This window comes from Carettochelys insculpta, chromosome 1, assembly GCF_033958435.1.
Source record: "Carettochelys insculpta isolate YL-2023 chromosome 1, ASM3395843v1, whole genome shotgun sequence".
NCBI lineage: Eukaryota > Metazoa > Chordata > Testudines > Carettochelyidae > Carettochelys > Carettochelys insculpta.
The window spans coordinates 175,062,861-175,082,494 of record NC_134137.1 but is presented as its reverse complement, the minus strand read 5'-3'; the positions used below and the strand labels follow the sequence as shown (position 1 = coordinate 175,082,494).

Below are 19,634 nucleotides of genomic sequence, written 5' to 3'. Positions count from 1 at the left end.
ACTCCCACAGACTTCAGTGGGTTTTTGGTCAGATCCCAAGTATACACAGAAGTTTCAGTGCTGCTTCTGGTCCAACCACCTGACTCTTTTGCCACGGTCTGGTCCTTTACTCCATTAGTAAAAACATCTGAGCAAACCTCAATACATTTGAGGTTCTCCTTACATAGGCCAAACTCCATACCAGATGAAAGATTCTAAGGCCAGAAGGGACCATTGTGGTCATTGACTGACTTCCTGTATAGCATAGGCCATAGAAATACACTGAATCCATTCCTGTTTCAACTAGAACATCTCTTTTAGAAAAGATATACAAACAGCAGAGTCAATGAAGGGTTTGCCTGTGGAAAATATACTGGGTGAAGTGCTGAAATAGTTATTGGACATAAAATCAAGCACAGCAGAAAGCGATTCAAGCACAGATCACACATAAAGGCAGAAGACCCTTTTATTTCGCATAGACAAAATGCAAAGAGTGTCTCATTATTTAAAAAAAAAAAAAAGAAACCAAAAGCAAATTGATTCCCCCTCCCCCCACCACTCCACTGACAGCACTCATTCTAATTAACAACAAAACAAAAAGATTGATCAAGGACCCATTTTCTAATTAAAAAAAAGGTGTGCAAACATGACAAAAGACTTTTTGATTTCCCAGATCAATGTCCCTGTTAAATTCACAAATACGGTGGTTTGTTTCCCTTCTCTTTAATCTTGTGTGATGGAACTTCCAGTTAAAATGTTTCATTTAGTCCCCATGCACTTTGTAGAAAATCAGTAAAAACACAAAAGCTTGTGAAGATCAGAAAACTGGACTTCTTTTACCCAAAAATGTAGATGTCCAGTCAGATGAAGCTCACGCTCAGACAGAAAAAAAGCAGGAGAGTCTTTGCACTGTCTGTAGTTTGCATTTTTTTCAAATATTTTGGCAATCTTCTTTAATTATAAATATTGGAATTCAATAAAAAAGGTAGCTTTGATTGATTTTTTTTTAATTGTAAGTATTTACAACCACTGTCCAGCCATGCTCTTTTCGTTATACCAGGGTGTAAGATTTTGCGTAGGGATTGTTGCCTTTCAAGTGGCCCCGGGAGTCTAGCAGGGATTCTTGGGAGCTGCTCAGTTTAGCTGCCTGTCCTAGCTCAGCCCCTTCTCGCTGAGGTAATGTTGCCACGGCACCAGGTTGCCATGACTGTACTTCTCTCGTGGAGGATGTCTCCATAGGTATCGGCTCCAGAACTGTGGGACGCTTCAAGGTTCGGCTTTTCTGAGGTTCCAAGCAGGCTTGCCCCAAACCCAGGTCTCTGCTAGTGCCTGAAACACCTCGGTTTAACAAAAAGTCCATTCTAAGATACGGTGGCAAATGCATGAGGTCACCTGTGAAGAAAAACAGGAAAAGACTCCTCGTAGTTATTTCCACGCAATTCAGTATAACTGCCTCTTTGGCTGACAGGGACTCAAGCAGCCAGGCAGCCATTTAATCTGCTTTCAAAACAAGACTCTCCTAGGCCAGTCATCATCTTCATAACACAAAGGCAGTGAATCTGGTCAAACTATGTTTATTTTTTATGATAAAAAAAACTGAAAGACTTTTTTTGTAATTTATAGTTAAAGACCAAGAACAATTTAATTTTTGGTGGCCAAAAACCGGAAAGCTTTGGCCATTCAGCTTCGTAAAACATTGGTTTGGTTTCAGTGCTTTGGAGAACCTCCCTGCTTCCCCTGGAATTTTGATGAAAGACGTAATCTAGAATAAAAACATTAATTTTATAATCATTTTGATGACACAAGAGTAAGGTTATAAATTTAAACAAGGTTAAAATATAAAAAGTTAGGGCCCTTGTGGTAATATTAACATGCCCACTTTGCACAACCTGTATAACATCTGGTAACATCTGTCACCACCAGGGCTGGATTGAGAAAGGATCATTAGGGCTTCAGCCCCTGTAAAACCTCATTTTCTGGGCCAGCTCTTTCTGGTGGAGGGTGGGAGGTGCCCCATGTACTGCCATTCTTCTCCCCACTGCCGCTCAGCTCCAGCTGCATTGCCACGACAAGCACTGTATCATGAGGTTCTGTCCCCATGTTGCTCTTGCCTGCAGGCTCTGCCCCCTGGAGCTCCCATTGTCCATGTTTCCTGGCCAGTGGGAGCTGCAGGCAGTAATGCCTGAAAGTGAGCGAAGGGCTGTGCAAAGTCACCTATTGCCAGCCTGGGAGCTGCCAGAGTCACCCATTCCCACCCCGGGAAGCACCCCATACCCGATTCCTGCCCCAGCCCTTACCCCATTCCCCCACCCAGACCCTCTACTCCAACCCTCTTCCTTGACCCTCTCATCCCAACCCTAAATATTAGCTCCCTCCTGCACTCAAAATCGTGCACAGACCTTGCACCTCCACCCCAACCTCCTGCCCTAAGATCCTTCCCACACTCCAAATCCCTTGACCGCAGCTTAGAATCCCCTAAATCACAAATATTTCATCCCAGCCCCTCCCCAGAGCTCTCATCCCCTCTCGTACTGCACCCATGCTCCTGCCTCCACCAGCAGCCTGATCCCCTAATTTTTAGTCCCACCCCAAAGCTCAAGGCCCTCAGAAGAGTTAATTGGCCTGGTCAACAGCCCCCATGACAACACTATCTGAGTGATAGAGAAGTTCTGTCATCTCTGTTTTGGAGATGGGAAACTGAGGCACTGAGACTAAATCTGTGGTAGAGCAGGGTATTGAATCTAGGTCTCCAGATTACCCAGATTAGTGGCCTACACAGACTACAGTGTCATCTTCCTTTCCTTATGGTAAACATTTAACAACACACTCCTTCACTAATTAGTGTATAAATTAAAAGAGTAACACAGGAATACAAAATACAACACAAGAACAATTAACACTCTCCAGTTAACTTTACTATGAAATGTAACTTTTTTTTCCTATCCTGACTTCTGAGTATTTATATTCGTAGCCACTAATGCTAAATTGATGGGATATCACTGTTCATTTGCCTGTATCTGCCCATCTGTTAGACCTGCCACACATATCAGGTTAATTTAATTTAATATTGGCTTATTTTTCCTTAAACTGACTTCTAATAAGTCAAGGAATACAGTTGGGGGTGAGAGGAAAAACCAAAATGTAAAGTGAGTGTCCTTCCAAAGTGATTTGATGTTGAAGATGTGGAGGATGATGGTGAGAAATACCCTCAGATCTGGGCTCTTGGTACAGCACACTCATGACAATTCATCTCTTTCAGGCATCCCCTCCCTTCCACAGCCACATAACTGAAGAGCTATAAGCTGCAACTCACAAGATACCAGAGTCTAGGCTCCAACCTGAGCCCTGATGTCTACACCATAATGAAACATCTCCTTAGCCCTAGCTCCCTGAGCTGAATCAGCCAGCATGGGCCAGCCGCAGATGTCTGAGTGCTGTGTAGACATACCCTTAGAGGAGAGGAGAGTTCTCAGAAGGTTATGGTTTTCTGTCAAAGTACAACATTAACTGTTTCCAGCATCCCCATCCAACTTGCACCTCTCTGAGTCCTAGCAACACCAACACCAACACCCCCACCCCCACCCCCACCCCCCATTCCTGGCCATTTAAAAGGAACTGAAGATGCAGCAGGATTGGGAGTTCAGCCCCAAAGTGCAACAAGGTCTCATCTTCACCCATGATCCCAAGGGCCATCACCAATACTTCAGGTCTTTTACTCTTGGGAGCCATTCATTTTACTCTCACCCACACCGAGAACCAGCCACAATTTGCGATGAATAAATAATCCCACCGAAATACTTCATTTAGAGACTAAACATGTTCTTACTTAACCCTTGGTGGTGTGAAGGTGCCGCAAGGAAGGCTAACACCTCACTGTTCCTCTGCCAAATGGCCCATGGGAGAAAAAAAAATTCCTTCCTAACCCCTTAAACAGGTAATTGACTAAAGCTGCAGCATCTGTCAGGCTGGGTTCCTAGTTCAGGTGAGTAGGGTGGGCAGCTAGAACAGAGCCATTTAAGGCTCCACCTGGCCCCTGCACTGGACTAAATTCTCAGATTGGGGGCATACTGGCCAATGAGCACCCCTCTCCTTTTCCTGGCCAATGGGTGACGAAGCCCATCGTGGGAGGAGCTACTAATTGTTCCTTGCTCCCTCCCTTGCTCCTGGGACTGTTTCCCTTTCACTGCCAGCGTGTCAGTTTTCCCCACTAGCGGCTGACTGATGGGGGCGGGTGGTTTTTTTTGACTAATCAAAATGAAAGTTTCTCAACACTTTTAAACAGTGGTTCCCAACCTTTTCAGTAACACAGCAAACTTCAGTGAGACAAACAATTCCATGGCACACCCACTTTTTTTCATCTGAATCGATTGCTCACAACCATCACATTTACTTATATTTACTATTGTTACAGTCTTACTAGAGAGATTTGCAACATAGTAATGCATACAACAAGCTAAACAAGAATTAAATGCATTAATCTTTCAAATCTGCCACAGAATACACTGTTTTAGAGAGCGAATGCAAACACGTTTTCAAAATCTGCTCAACACCATGTTGTTGAGTTGAGTAAAGAAGTGACCACTGAAAGCTGGCTCCCCTCCCCGCCAGCCCATTGGAACCTGGATGTGCCATTTAAACTGCATCCCAGCTCCAATAGACTCCCACCCTCCGTCCCGCTTGCCACAGCTGGGCGTGGGGGTGGGCTCCCCGCCAGCTCATTCTGGCCAGGAAGCATCATTTCAGCTGCCTCCCAATGCAAATGGGGTCCTGCAGAGCCACTGTGGGTGGGGGATGAAAATGATGAACCCCACATCAGCTGCCTGAGTCCCTGCTGGCATGGGGTTCATCAATTTCACCCCCTCAGTGGCTCTGCAAAGAGCCACAGCAAGAAGAAATTGGCACAATTTCATGGCACACTTGGACAGTGGTACTCCAGTGTGCCCTGGAACACTGGTTGAAAGCCACTGCTTTAAAATAAAGCAGTTTCTTTATCTTGCCCTGACAGTAAAGGCATCGTTATTGTTGTCCAAAAGATAAATAGCTTCTTATCTATTTGTGATTTAAATCACAGACAGAAAGATTGCTGAGAAGTTATATTTGGACAGAATCACAGTTTATTCCGGTGGCTCTCCTGCAGGCAACGTCTGGCACCATATGTTTTATTCTAACTACATTTCCAATACAGATGTATGGCACACTGTATTTAACCCCCACGGAGTAGGATGTAGTGCATGTCTCCATGTTGAGCTGACATACGGCAGCATCATTTATATAAGAACGAAAAAAAACAGTGTGTGCCCATAATCATATGGTTACCACTTAGAAGATGAAAGGCAAATTGTCAAGGGACTTCTAAGTACTAGTTTACATTTCACTGATAACTCAACCCACAGCAGTTTACATATACACAAGTCACTGCTGTACCACTACAGAACTGCATCCATCACAAGTGGGAAGTACGCCAGCACACAGCTACACTGCTCAGCTGGTTGGGATGGGGAGTAAACAACCGTGCATGCACTTGAAATGGGGGCGGAGCGGGGAAGGATAAGAATTATGGTATGTAATTACCCATACTGGTCCTTGGGATTCACGCCTTTCAACTTGTAAATATTTTGAGGTTATTAGCCATCAGGACCTAGTTTTTATGTCACAGCAGCCTTGTGCCCTTTGACACCATGCTGGAACATTGGTCCCATAGGATTCAGGGAATGAGTGCCAGCTACTGTACTGAATCACCAACACCATTTTCTGCAGCTATGGCAGATCACGCATCAGTAATGCTTTCAGAACTCGGAACTCCTGCTGATATAGCCATACCACTTCATTAAGAGCAGCATAGAATTGACCCCTTTCTAAATATGTCATATAAACTGCCTATCTACACCCATTGTTGCTTGTGGTACATGTTCCACAATATACTTTATGTAACAGTAATAAGCTCAGCGAGAAAACCAGCTCTTGGATTATTGTCAAACCCTAACTCTCATATTAAATATGCATTTCAATCACTTAACACATTGCTGCTTCCTGAGATTAGTGGATTAAACACCAGTTGCAAGAAGAAGCCTTTAACTTCAGATAGTTGAAGTTTTACTGTCAAGGTGCTCGAAAGAAAATAATGTATATACTCATTTGAGAGCCTTCTGGACTACTTGAAAGAAAGAACTTCTCTGAAGCTGCTGCTGCTAGGACAGTATTTAATCTTTACAAATAATATGCAGTAATTGTATAGTAATTTACATATGAAGGCACACACTACATGAAGGGTGCACAGTTTTGACTGTATTGTAGTAATACTTCACAAACTAAGGAGTGTAACTTGTTCTCCAAAATCCACTAACATAGTGTATCATCTTAGCTTTGATTTACTCCGAGCTGTAACTATTCTGATGTGCACATTTTCATAATGTAATGAAGCAGTAGTTTTTGTAACAGAAAGAAGCATTATTCCCTGAAATTTCTAAGATAAACAGATGATTAAAAAAGTGTTGAAAAAGAAAACTTTCAAGCCTCTAATTCTCCCCTACTGCTAGGACTGGAGCCATATCATGGGATGAAAAAGCCTTTGATTTGTTAGACTTAATGTTTTTTTAACTGAAAAACACTCTTAGAAATATGACCACAGGGGTCTACTTTAGCTTCCTAGATCAAAGGTGAGGGCATTTTAAGGAGATTAAAAAGGAAGAGAGAGCCAGGGCTACAGAAATAACATGGCAAGATTTCTTTTTTTCATGTTCCTGGACACATTGGTATCTTTGTTTTTCAGTTTGTTATTATTCTGCCATAGGACAATTCAGTTCAATGTTACATTTTTCAGGTAAAGCATTATGAAGCTTTAAGATGGTTCAATGCCTTTGATGCCCTAATTACCTCTTCTGAGTACTTTATGTGCCTTATTAGCAATGAAAGCAAACCCTTCAATTGCGTAAGCACTGCAAATGTGCATGTTTAATAATTTATGCATTTAGACTTAATTAGTGCAAAAGCCATTCAGAATCTATAGCTTTCTGATGGGTTTATATATAAAAATGGAAAAATGGAATGTGTACATGAATAAGATCCACCCATTCAAATATGAATACAGCAATTTAACTGAACATTGATTTAATCCTTCTGAGTGGCTAAAGCTCTATAGCAGTTGAAATAGTTAAGATAGAACACATAAAGAAGAGATACCGTCTAGCAAATTAAAATAGCCAAAATACTGTAAGTCACTTCCCTACACGCATTTATCATTTACAATATCTTTTTTCCCAGAAAAGGTGTGTTTCCTAAGGCTATGACTGCACTACAGAAGAGATATGTTTCCACACTGAGCTAGCTAAGTTGATGTCAAATCCTAACTGAGACGGGTAATTGTTAGTGCCATGCAGTTAAGGAGATCAAATCCAGACTGAGGCTGGAAGTGGGGCTGACCCTGACTAGATACAATGAGGAAAAATATTACTTGTGCTTTTCTTCCACTAGGAGGTAACTACAGTGAGATAGTTCCCCCAATTTTTAAAAAACCTGTTCCATGCAAGCCAAGGATTTGTGCCACACTCATTACTAGGGGTCTTGTGGGATGTAAAAAGATTCCCTTCCCAGTTTGGTGTGCAACATCTGTGCTATGTTTCTAATGGATCATGACTTTGCCAAATCAAAACTAATTTTCACACAAACACCTCAAAATATTTCTCCTCAATGGCAGCCATTTTCTTGACAAATGTCAGCATCCTGTCCCCATCTTTTGAGGTGTGAAAGGGGTTCGAACAAAGGGGAGAAGCTTGTGAAAAATGAAAGAGGGTTTAAGTCTCAACCACAACCAAAACAATTCTCACTCAAACATGAAAAAAGAAAATAGCTTGGCTAGTCACAGGCTTAGGAAACTTCAGTTCAAAAGAGAGACATTTCAGAAATTTACAAGTGGCTGAAAACTGGGTATCAAGAGAGTGTTAGGTAGCCTTAATTAGAACTTTTGTCTCAATCTAGCTCTGATACATCTTACAGTTGTTGCTGTCAGTATTTGAAATTAGGTCATGTGCACACATTTCCACTGTATGCTGCCCAGAACCAATAGATTTTCCCCTGGCAGATTAGTAACAGCTTAACTGAGCAGAGCCCTCAGCTAGTTCCCAACCAAATGGAGCCATTAGGTAGCAATGGGCTGTGGAAACCTAACTGCTCTAGGGCATGTCAAAGCCCATGGGGTAATTTCTAGGCCCTCTAACAAAACATACTGGGTGACTGAACAATAGTTGAGACAATCTTCCAAATTTAATAGGAAACTTTCTAGAACATGTGCTTTGTAGCAGTCTCTGAGGCTATTCTGGTTGCTGAATCCCCGAGGTGAGATTGAGCCAGAAGAAGAAGCGTAGCCTGCATGCTTTATACCACAGCATTTGACTTTGTTTCTGCAGGGAAGGAGAAGTGAAGCAGTGGGGAGGAGACATGATCTTAGTTGGATGGTCTGTGTGATGAGCCTCAATTAGAAAGACCCAGAAACTTCCAGAATGAATTGTGCTGGTTACATGACATGCACAGTAAGTGTTCTGTGGCCGTATAGGAAATTTTCATTGAGGGCCACTTACCTGGCAGGTTATAGCCCACTAGCCCTCTGAGAATAGAGCCGTGTGTGTGTGTGAGAGAGAGAGAGAGAGAGAGAGAAGGATATAAACAGAGGCATTAAACAGCCCTGTGGACTCAGTGACTGATCAGCACAAGATCAAGAAATGTAACTATTGTGAGAGCTGGGTCTCAATCCCTGTCTTACTTTGGGTACAGATCAACTACAAACCCAAGGACTGCAATGTCGTTAGCTGTGAAGATCCCCTGGCTGTTGGTTTGCTGACATGGTTCTGAAGTGCTTGAAAGGACTTAGGTGCTGCTGCTCTCCTCCAGCTCTGAAAAGTACATGTGACACATGCTACATATGGTCACACTATAAACCCTGGGAAATCATCTCTCTGAGGAGATCATGGGGACATATGGCCCGGTGTGTGTGTGCTAAATTATTATGTTGAAGACTTGTATTTGACTCCTTGCAACAGAAACAAAGGGAGATTTCCTCTCCAATAGCTTTAATATAAAGGATATTCATAGTGTTCCCAATACCATTTACAATGTTTGATACTATTTACAAGGTGATTTGGGACCATTAAATATTTGTGTACACTGTGCTTTCTTTGAAATTGACGGGGACCTATTAATATCTGCTTACTGTTTACTAGGGTTTTACCTCCCATAGCTCTGAGGTTTAACTTGGTGTATCAGTGCTTGAAAAGTTTTGAAAAAACAAAGCACTGGCCTGTGCTCCAGCAGAGTTAAGCTCAGGCACAGTATTGCCTGGATATCCTGTTTTTCCTCTGTTATAGCAGCACCGGACCTAGCCCATTTATTCCTTTTTCTCCCAAAACATAGCTCACATCTCAGACACACTAATATATCCCTTATACAGGATTATCATAGAACTATTACCTAGCCTGAGTTGGAAAGTGTTCCTCAAAGAAGGAGGGACTTATGATTGACTAGCCAGGTGGCCTGCAGAAAAAACGAAGTGAAAGTGTTCTCTGATTGCCTACGAATCTACTGCTTAAAGCACTCATTAGTTGTCAGCTTCCTTTGAATGCCTGCAACTAGCACACAAATGCCTTTGAAAACCTCTGAGAACTCAACTTTTGGAATATTTAAATGAGTTAAAGGGTTAGTTTGGAAGAAGATGGAGTATGGGTACTTAACATTGGATGTATTTTAGTAGTTTGCTAACTTGCAGCTAAGTACCCTTCAGCTTCTCTTTATCATACGGATACCCACCCTGGCATTTGAGCCCATTCCATTATATATTTAGTATTTTGCCCAGAAATGGAGATGTGTTTTAACAGTTCAAGAATGGTACTAAAAAACCCCAAGCCCCAACCTAGGTTAGAAACATGAACCTAGCCTCATTGGCACATAATGCAAAAGAAGCAAAATCTCCACACTACATTCTGCTTGTGGGAGACTCATTTGGGGCTATCCAGAAGTACCCTCTAATATTTACTATATCAAGACAGTGATATTAAAACTACATGAGTCTCTTCATGGTTCCAATGTGTAGTTGGAAGATGTATTGTTTTTATGAAATCTCAGTAGAGCTGAGTGCACACCTATACAGAGTAAAATACCTTCAATCTGGCACATCTGGGACCGAACAGGTGCTGGGTTACCAAATTTTCTGGACTATTGGACGTCACCATAATCCTCACGCGCTAATTCAACCTGCCCCGTCACAGCTCACCACCCCCGTGCCCAACTGCTTCACCACTCCTGTGCATCCCCAGCTTCTTCACCACTCTCTGCACTCCTTTAGCTTCTTCACCACCCCAGTGCGTCTCCAGCTTCACTACCCCTGAACACTCTGGCTCTGACCCCCACATTCCCTGGCTCTAACCTTGCATGCCCCAGCTCAACTCCATCCCCCGGCCCCCTGCAACCCTAACCCTCCCCACGCTTAACCCCTCTGCCCCCCTCCCATGGCCCCAACCTACCACCCAAGCCCCCAGATTTATATGAATTTTGAGGTACCCGTATCTTGGGGAACTTCTGTGTTCCGGACCATCAAATTTTGCCAGATTATCCTCATAAATGGAACTATTTTTGCAAGATGCTGGACCATCAGAGGCTGGATTAAAGGAATTGTACTGTACTTAACTGCTTCCTGCAAACTACTGATGTTTGCATGTCAACAAAAGGTTTGCCCCCTTAATTTTTTAATAGTTTAGCAGTTAAGCATCACGCAGTGACACAAGCCACCTGCTGTTGATTCCATCCATCATCATTCAGGTACCTGTTATTGTAGCCAGACAGAGCCCCCCCACCTTTTCTCTACTCCATCTTGTCACTCCTGGGTGCTTCAGAGCACCGAAGGGTTAAAAGAAACAGCTCAGCCCTGGAATGCCCGAGAGCGCAGATGTGCTTATCTCAGGCACAGTCTTTTTGATGCTCTGGAGCAAAGCTGCAACAAGAGACAATGGGCTAATAAACAGCCGGGCCTTGGACTGCCCTTGGCTAAGTACCATCAGTTGATTCACCTACACAAATGTCCCAGACAGAGGAAAAATCTCCAGCCCATAAAGAAAGAATGCCCTAAAATCATCTCCACCCCACAGGTGTGAACCAGCCTTGTGAGAACTAGTGTCTCCAGATGAGTTAATTCAATTGGCATCTTTTGAGATAAGGAAGAGCATACGTGACCCAATGGGCATAAAGTAAGGGTCCAGCAGCCCCTCTAACTGAGCTCCAATTACCTCTACCTGCTGGTCAGGAGGGTCTTTGCCTCCCGAGGTCCTAGTGCATGCCCGTTCCTCGTTATTATTTCTTCTTCCCGAGGGATTGAGTGAAAATGCTGGCCACGCCACGCTGGTAATGCAGGGGTGAGAATAAGACCTGTTAAGTATATTGCTTTCCTTTTGTTTTCTTTGTGCACATTCAATAATAGATCTATGAATTGTTATATGCTAGCTATTGGCAACTAAAGAACAAAGTGTAAACCTTGTAATCTTTGTAACAAAGTATAAATCTGGTAAGCCTGCAACAAAGTATATATCTTGTAATCTTGTAACCACAAGAGTTAAGTCTCCTTAGTCAATAAATAAGTAACTGGTTAAGTTGTAACCTGACTCTCCCTGTTACTGTGCAAGCCGAACACAAAACAAAGAACCCAGCTGCTTTTCAGATGGATTAGCCTGGTCATTGCTGAGAGCTGAGCACTGAGTTGCGCTGCCTCCATGGAGCAGACTCTCTGAGGCACCTATCAGCCACCTTGGCTGCCCGCTGCGAAGGGACTTTCTCGTCCTAGCAGCCAAAGACTCGGGTGCGGGAAGCTCTCAGTGCAACTGTTGGGGCACCCGTCAGCCTGTCCTGGCTGCCTGCTGCAAAGGGACTGTCTGTCCTAGCAGTTAAAAACTCAGATGAAAATAAGGGCATAGGTGGTATCTCACCCAGCTATTGGCTAACAGTTATTTATAATCCAAATATCCACAGGGTGAGGTTAGGGTTGGCGGGGGGCGGGATAAGTTACACTATAGTTACATGGCCAAAACCTGAGTTTGCATAAACAGGTGTAGCTACATTGATTTCACTGAGACTAACTTGATTTATGTTCACTAAGGACCTAGTCCCCCAGTGATCAAAAATAAAAATGCTATCTCATATGGAACATTTTAAAATAATGCAATTTACTCTGTTACTTAGGTTTAAGACTTCTATTCCTAAAATAGGTTCTCAATCAGTGAGCATCCTAAAGTAAACCCACTACTATTGTAATTGACCTAACAACAAACATCTGTATTAAGTCAACAAAGCATATTCAAATAGTGCAGCTGGCAACTGAATTCAGGGAGACACAGACATTCTGTCTCTCTGATTTGAAGCCTGTAATAAAAGCAATAAATGAAGTACATTTCTTCTTCCTGTTGTGAGAAGTGGGATTTGACTACAGAGCTAGACTTAAAAACTTGCCAGTTGCCACATACTTAATCAAGTATTTTTATTTAGACAACCTTCACACAATGTCTCCAGACAGAGTGCATCTACACACAAAAGCAGACTGACAGAGCAATCTGCTCTGTTGACAGAGAACAGCCAGACTGTCCTGCCCTCTGTCGACTGGACGGCTGACTGGAAGCTCTGCAAACAGGGAAGACTTCTCTGTCAACAGAAGTGCCTACGCTGCACTTCTGTCGCCAGAACTCTGTTGACAGAAGCATTATTCCTCAAATTTTCAAGGGATAACACTGTCAAGACAAATGCAGAGTTCTGTAGAGACTCTGTCGACAGAACGTTTTATGGCCACATCCCCATCAATGCCCCGCCACACAGTGCTGGCTAATATATCAACTGGAAGGGTGGTGCTCCAGGCCCTGGTGGATGCGAGGGGCCAGTTCACTGACCTCTACGTGGGCTGGGCCAGCTGCACCCATGATGCCCGGGTCTTCCATACCTCTGCTGGCACAAGGGGGCCGGCACCTTCGTCCCCCAGTGGGAGATCCCAGTGGCGGAGGACGTCACCATGCCGCTCTTCATGGTGGCAGATGTGGCTACCCCTGCAGCCGTGGCTCATGAGGCTGTATATGGGACACCTCGACCCCACCCAGGAGGCATTCAATGAGCACCTCAACCACGCCCGCAATGTGGAGGAGCAGGCCTTCAGGCGCCTAAAGAGGCAGTGGAGGTGCCTCTTCACATGGCTGGAGGTCGGGGTCCTCAACGTGCTCCAGGTGGTGGGCACCTCTTGCATTCTCCACAACATCATGAGGGAAAGGGGGACCCCATGTCCCCAGGGGGGGCCCTCTGGCTGGCACCGTCTATGAGCAGCTGGGCACTGCCCCCATCCGCCAGGCCTACTGGGATGGCCACCACATCCAGGAGGCCCTCAGGCAGGCCTTTGCTGATGGCCACCTCTGACCCACATGCACAGCCACATCCCACGCACATCCTCCACCCACCATCCCCTCCACCTCAACCCCCACCAGCACTGCACCCACACATCCACCACCCACCATCCCCCTGAGGAGCACAGCACAGAGTGGTGAACAATAAAGAAATGTTTATATAACTATTTTTGTTGGTAACTGTACGGGGGGAACTTAACTTGAAGGGGGGCAAGAAACTCATTGCAGGGCAGGGGTGGTGGGCCAAGAGCTCTGTTGCCTCCTGGAGCCCCTGCCTCCCCGGGTGCAGGGTCCCTGGAGGGGAGGGGAGGGTGTGGGTAGCACTGGCAGGTATTGCCGGCGAGTGGGCCTGGTGGGGGCGGAAAGTGCAGGCTCAGTGGGGGCAGAGGGGACAGGCTCAGTTGGGCGGGGGGGCAGGACCACCAGGGAGAGCCACTGTGTGGGGGGCCAGGAGGCTGGAAACAGTGCCCGTATGGTCCCGGATGGCGTGGCTAATGCCCTCCAAGGTGGACAGCAGCCTATCCCAGGCTGTCCTCCTCCACTCCATGTTGGCCTTGGTGAGCCGCAGGTATTGCTCAGCCACCTTGGTCTGACGCTGGCGCTGGCTGGCCGCATCCTCCTCGGCCTGGCAAGGGGCCCTCCGGCCACGGCCCCAGTGGCGCTGCCTGGGGTGGAATCTGGACACCTCCGAGGGCTGCGGACGGGCTCTCGGGGACGAGGGATGGTGTAGGGGTCTCCCGGCCCACGGATGGTGCAGCTGTGTGGAGAGGAGGACAGCATGTCAGTAATGTGCCCCTGATGGAGGGGACCAGGCTGTGGCCAACCCGCCCGAGCCCACCCCATGGGGCCTCCAGCTCCCCAAAGGACATCGACCCCCCTGGGGGCACCAACCCACCCCCCATGGGCTGGGCCTCCCAGCCTGGGGGTGCATCAAGGGGTCTCTCCTGCAGGTGGCCCTTCCCAGCCTGTGGTGTACGGGCCCAATGCACTGTCTGGCACTGACCAGCTGCCACCCCTGTGCGGCTTGCGGTGCTGTCCACTGAGGGCAGGTGCTGGACGTTGCTGGTTCACCACCACGGGGTGCCGCATCCCATGTGGGGGGTGGCCTGTATGTGGCTCGGGACCACCGGTCCTGTGTGTGGGCTGCTAGCTGTTGCGTTGCCCCCACCTTGTGGAGCAGGTGTGTGCCCCTCCCTGGACGTACCAGAGGGTCCCTCGGCGATGTCCGTGGATGTCCGGCTCCCAGTCGCCCGGCTGGAGGAGCAGGAGGGGATCGCAATGGTGAGGTCCCCCTGCTCACTCGACCACTCGGTGGTCCCCTCGCCCTCCTAGGTCCCCGGTCCGGGCTGCTCCTTCGCCTCCTCCAGCTGCAGCTCCTCGCCAGAGGTGTCCAGGAACACCAGGGGTGGGGAGCTCTCCTGGAGCCCCAGCATTCCCTGGAGCTCCCTGTAGAAGGGGCATGTGGCTGGGGTTGCCCAGGAGTGTCTGGCTGGTCCCTGGCCTGGGCATAGCCCTGGCGCAGCTCCTTAACCTTGGAGCGTACCTGCTCCGTGGTACACTCCGGGTGGCCCCTGGTGTGGAGGCCTGCACCAGGCAGCCAAAGGCAGCAGCATTGCAGTGCTTGACCCCCATATAGTGCAGGACCTCCTCATCCTTCCACAGGCCGAGGAGGTCCCTCAGCTCCCACTCCATCCAGGAGGGAGCCCTTTTCTTTTCTCCCTCTGGGAGCCCTGCGGGGGCTTGGAGAAGGGGCTGTGGGGATCGCAGGGGCTGGCTGCTGGCCATGCTGCAGCACTGGAGTGTGTGGCTGGAGCACCTGTGGAGGCTGCTCCTAGCATGCTCTCAGCTTCCTGCCACGGGTTTCCTGTGTGCATGTGATTTTAAGGCAGCCCAATGCAGGGACCATAAAGCCCCGCTGCTGCCGGCTGGAGTGGCCCCGCGCTCCAGCTGACCGCGCCATGGCAGTCCCGTATTTCGAAAGTGCGGACTGTGGAGTGTCTACACGTGTACGCTTTCGATTTAGTATTTTGAAAGGCAACGATCTTCCTGATACGGGATCGGGGTTCGGATTTCGAAGTCTGCATCCCATTCTTTCGATTTTCTTTCAAAAGACGGGTTTACACGTCTGGTGCTCCTCCCGCTTTTTCAAAAAAGGGCCACTTATTTTGATTTTTTGTGCACAGGTAGACACAGCTAAAACACTACATTGCAAGGTAAAGTAATCCAGAAAAGTAGTTGTGAAAAGAGTAGTACAATCTTTAAAATGAAAACAAAAATGAAAATGAATCAGCATGTGAGAACAAGAGGACAAGTTCACTATTTTGCTTCTTAACTCTATTATTGCAATCTGTGAGGAGCTGCTATTGGTTTTTTGCTTCTGCCAAAAAGGTTGGATAAAATTACTTTACCTAAGCTTTACTGATTCATAAATAGAAAAATCCAACTCTTCTATCCCCACTGAATTGAATATAATGTTTAGGTGTCTCACACTCTGTTTGAACTGAAGTTTTCATACTAAAGCTGCCTGAAAACTTTGGATAGGGTCTTAACAGCTGCAAAATTTAAGCACTTAAATCACATCAGTATATTTCCAGTTTGATAGAAAATCAGTAGAGTCACTAATCTAATACTTTTGTTGTTCAAAATTAATGCAGCAGCATGGTTACACAAATTATAAAATGAACCTCTCTCTGTAAATCAATTAAGGAAGTGACACAAGCTAGTGATTTAAACTATGTAATGAATTCCCATTAAATGTAGAATTAAGTGGCTTTCATGTCTGTAGAACATTAGTGTGTCCCAGCTCAAAAGATGGCTAAACATTTGGCATCCCACAGAAAAAAAACAAAGATGAAAAACGATGTTGAAAATTTCTCTCTTCATCACAGATGTGATGCTCTTATGACAAGACTCAGACTACACGGATATGAATTTTGCTGAGGTGCTCCCAGTTTACCAACAGCACAATAAAATGCATAATCATCAAAAGCATAGAGAAAACATAACAAAATGTTAAATGCCATTCCTGCAAAGTTGATACAAGGGAGTAATTTCACGGTCAGGAAATATGTAAAAATTCTGCCACATGGTACATGGTAAGAGACTTGCTGGTGAAGATTAAAAACCACTGTAAAAATATATGCATTTCCAGTTACAAACATTCCACCTGCTCCATTGCTTTCCTGCCTGTTTTGATTAGCCCTACTCATCTAGTTTTATCAACACTGGTCCTAGTCCAGCCCCACTTGTTTGTTTTTTGGAGTCAAGTTGATGATTGGAATCAGTCTTGGAACTGCTTCCAGTAAACAAAACCTTGATTGAAAATACTCTCTATTGCACTGAAAACCATACGATGCACCCATTCAACTGAAAAAGCACCCCTCCCTCCATTTGGTCACCCCATTTCTAAAAAGGATATGGTACAACTGGAAAAAATATTAAAGAAGGGCAACAAAATTGATAAGGGTTATTGCAACAGCTTACATATGAAGGGAGATTAAAAGACTGGGATTGTTCAGTTGAGAAAAGAGAAAACTAAAGGGGATAGGATAGAGGTCTATAAAGCCATGAAGGATGTGGACAAAGTGAATAGCAAAGGGTTATTCACCACTTCACTTAAAAATATGAACCAGGGGCCACTCCATGAAATTAGTAGGCAGCAGCTATAAAATAAACAGAAGGAACTATTTCATGCAAGAGTCATGAACTCTTTGATGGGGATGTTGAAGACCAACAGTACAACTGGGTTCAAAAAGAATTAAATAAATTAGGGGAGGATGGGTCCATCAATGATAATTGGTCATGTTGGTCAGGGACACAATGCCATGCTCTAGGTATTCCTAAATTTCAGATTGCCCCAAACTGGGACTGGATGACAAGGGATGGACCACTTGATAATTGACATGTTCTGTTCATTCCCTCTGAAACACGTGGCACTGACCCCTGTTGGAAGACAATATACTAGGCTAGACTGACCACCAGCGAGATGCAGTATGGATATTTTCATGTTCCCAAAATCATCTTTTTTTACATCTTTTAGTCAGAATTCTGGGACAACTGCCAAATATCTTCTTATAACATTTGTGCAGGTTGGGGAGAATAAAATTAGCATTGCAAATCCAAGGACATTGTATATGGACTGTACAGAAGTACGTAATACTTCTGAGGATATCTCTTGAAGCTAATGAGTGGTAACTGCAGGCCCCTTCACAAAATAGAAACGCTGAGCCTGATTCTCTATTGCTTTTCACCTCATGCAGTCATTCCCATTTCTGCCCCGTGGGTGTGAAATCCTGTCATTCTGATTGGGTAGCTTTTTACCAATACTTTTCTCTCGCTTTGCATTAAGTGTGAGTGACTGTCTCAGATATGTCAGTGGCAAATTTGGCCCAATTTTTGATGAAAAATAGGGTGATTATACCAGTGCAATTTTTCACATGGAGTTCAAAAAAGCAGAATGAAACCCAATGCTATTCCAACCAGTTTCATCAACTCTCTAACCTGTTGTAATAATAAAGGGTAATTTAAGATCATACAACCTGCATCTACATGATTTATTAATAGTATACAGATTTCTGCTTAGAGGTGGACTTGAAGCAACATGCCAGATTCAAACACCCTGAATCTTTAAGGAAATTTAGTTTTGATTCTGGTGTCGGGTTCCATGGCTGGGATTTAAGTCTTGTTTCAACCAATGCAAAAACACAAGACAGAGGAAAAAAGTGGGCATAAAATATCCATTTTCTCAAGTCAGCACTACTCCTGAGTTAAGCCTCAGAGTCATTAATATATTTCCAATGGCTGAGTTCATATCAGGTTCAGCTGCTGCTGCTGTATCCTGGATGCCAGCCACTTTACCGCAGAAACTGAGTTTCAAAAGAGATTTTTCCTTCATGCTGCACTCTAATCTTTGCCAGAAAACTGAGCCCCCAGCTCCAGGAACCTTGAATTTATCACATACCAGTTCAAATCTCTTTTGCCCAAGTTGCAGGGCTAATGCTTGAAAAGAACGAACCCTTTGAACTTTTTTACTGTATACTTCATTTTCCCCCTCCTTGTGCTGGGTAGCTTGTTTTTATCCACACTGTATGAAGCTGGAAGATAAGATCAGCGCCCAGGCTGGTCTTTAACTTTCACCTCTGGCTTGAGCTCATAAAGCAGCACTCCTCATGCAGCAGTTACTTTTCACTCTCTGCTTGGAGGCCTTTATAAGCGATAATTTCACAGAAGTGATTGCATTCTGCATCTCACAGACTTGTCCTCACTTAAAAATTTTGCCGCTTTCCCTGTGCTGCAATACTTAAAGTGGCTAAACCTCGTGGTGTAGATGCAGTTATACTGGCATAAATTATTGAGGTTTGGTACGTGGAATAACATATGCCGGTATAAGATAGTTTTATGCTAGTGTAGCTGCACCTTTACTGGGGATTTCATTGGCAAAGGTATAGAATCATAGACTCATAAAACACGAGAACTGGAAAGGACCTCAAGAGGTCATTAAGTCCAGTCCCCTACCTCGCCATGGATGGCCCAAGAACCATCTATCCCTGATAGATGTCTCTCTAACCTGCTCTTAAACATCTCCAGCGATGGAGATTCCATTACCTCCCTGGGCAATTTATGTTTCCAAAAGAATCATATCCCTAATTGACATCATTATGCCAGAGTATACCAGCCCTCAGTCTTCCACTAGGCACACCTAGCACTGAATTCATTAGAAACCAAAGACCTTACAAAAGTTGCTATTGATAAAGGCCATTTTAGAGACTATTTGGACAGGTAAGCGTATTGAAACCAGAGGGTTTGGATAATATGTGTAACCCAGATGTGGAGCACCTTGTCAGTGGTCTCAGTGCCTCTGGGTTACACATGCATAACTGAAACCTTGATCATGAGTAGCTCCTCACATGGCCAAAAAAGAGATGGAGGACAGGCAGGATTCCATCCCTCAGAAAGCCTCCACTCTGGACGGGGAGTGCTAGGTGAGAAGCCTGACATCAAGAAGCAAGTCAAAAAGGAGCTCTGAGGAACAGGCTGAGCCATAACTCTGCCTCCACCCTCCACCGAAATGACACTAAATCTATTTCATTCCATTATGACTTCTGCTGATGAGGGGAGGTGAAGGTAGTCACTCACCACAGGGTGCCCCGTCTGGCCAGGGGTTGTATTGCAGTTGTCTTTCAGCCTGGTGACCCCAGTTGATGGTTAATCCATTGCTGCAATAGTCTTTCTTCTTGTACCTCA

At 45.2% G+C, this 19,634-nt stretch overlaps 1 protein-coding gene across 1 annotated transcript in view; it reads right to left on the bottom strand.

Annotated features, from left to right (window-relative positions):
• Positions 1 to 1,030: 1,030 nt before the first annotated feature.
• DSCAM (DS cell adhesion molecule) overlaps positions 1,031 to 19,634 on the bottom strand; it is a 550,602-nt gene continuing 531,998 nt past the window's right edge. Inside the window, exon 32 of the mRNA XM_074983419.1 lies at positions 1,031 to 1,317. Coding sequence (XP_074839520.1) covers positions 1,031 to 1,317 — 287 coding nt within the window. The remainder of the gene's footprint in view (positions 1,318 to 19,634) is intronic.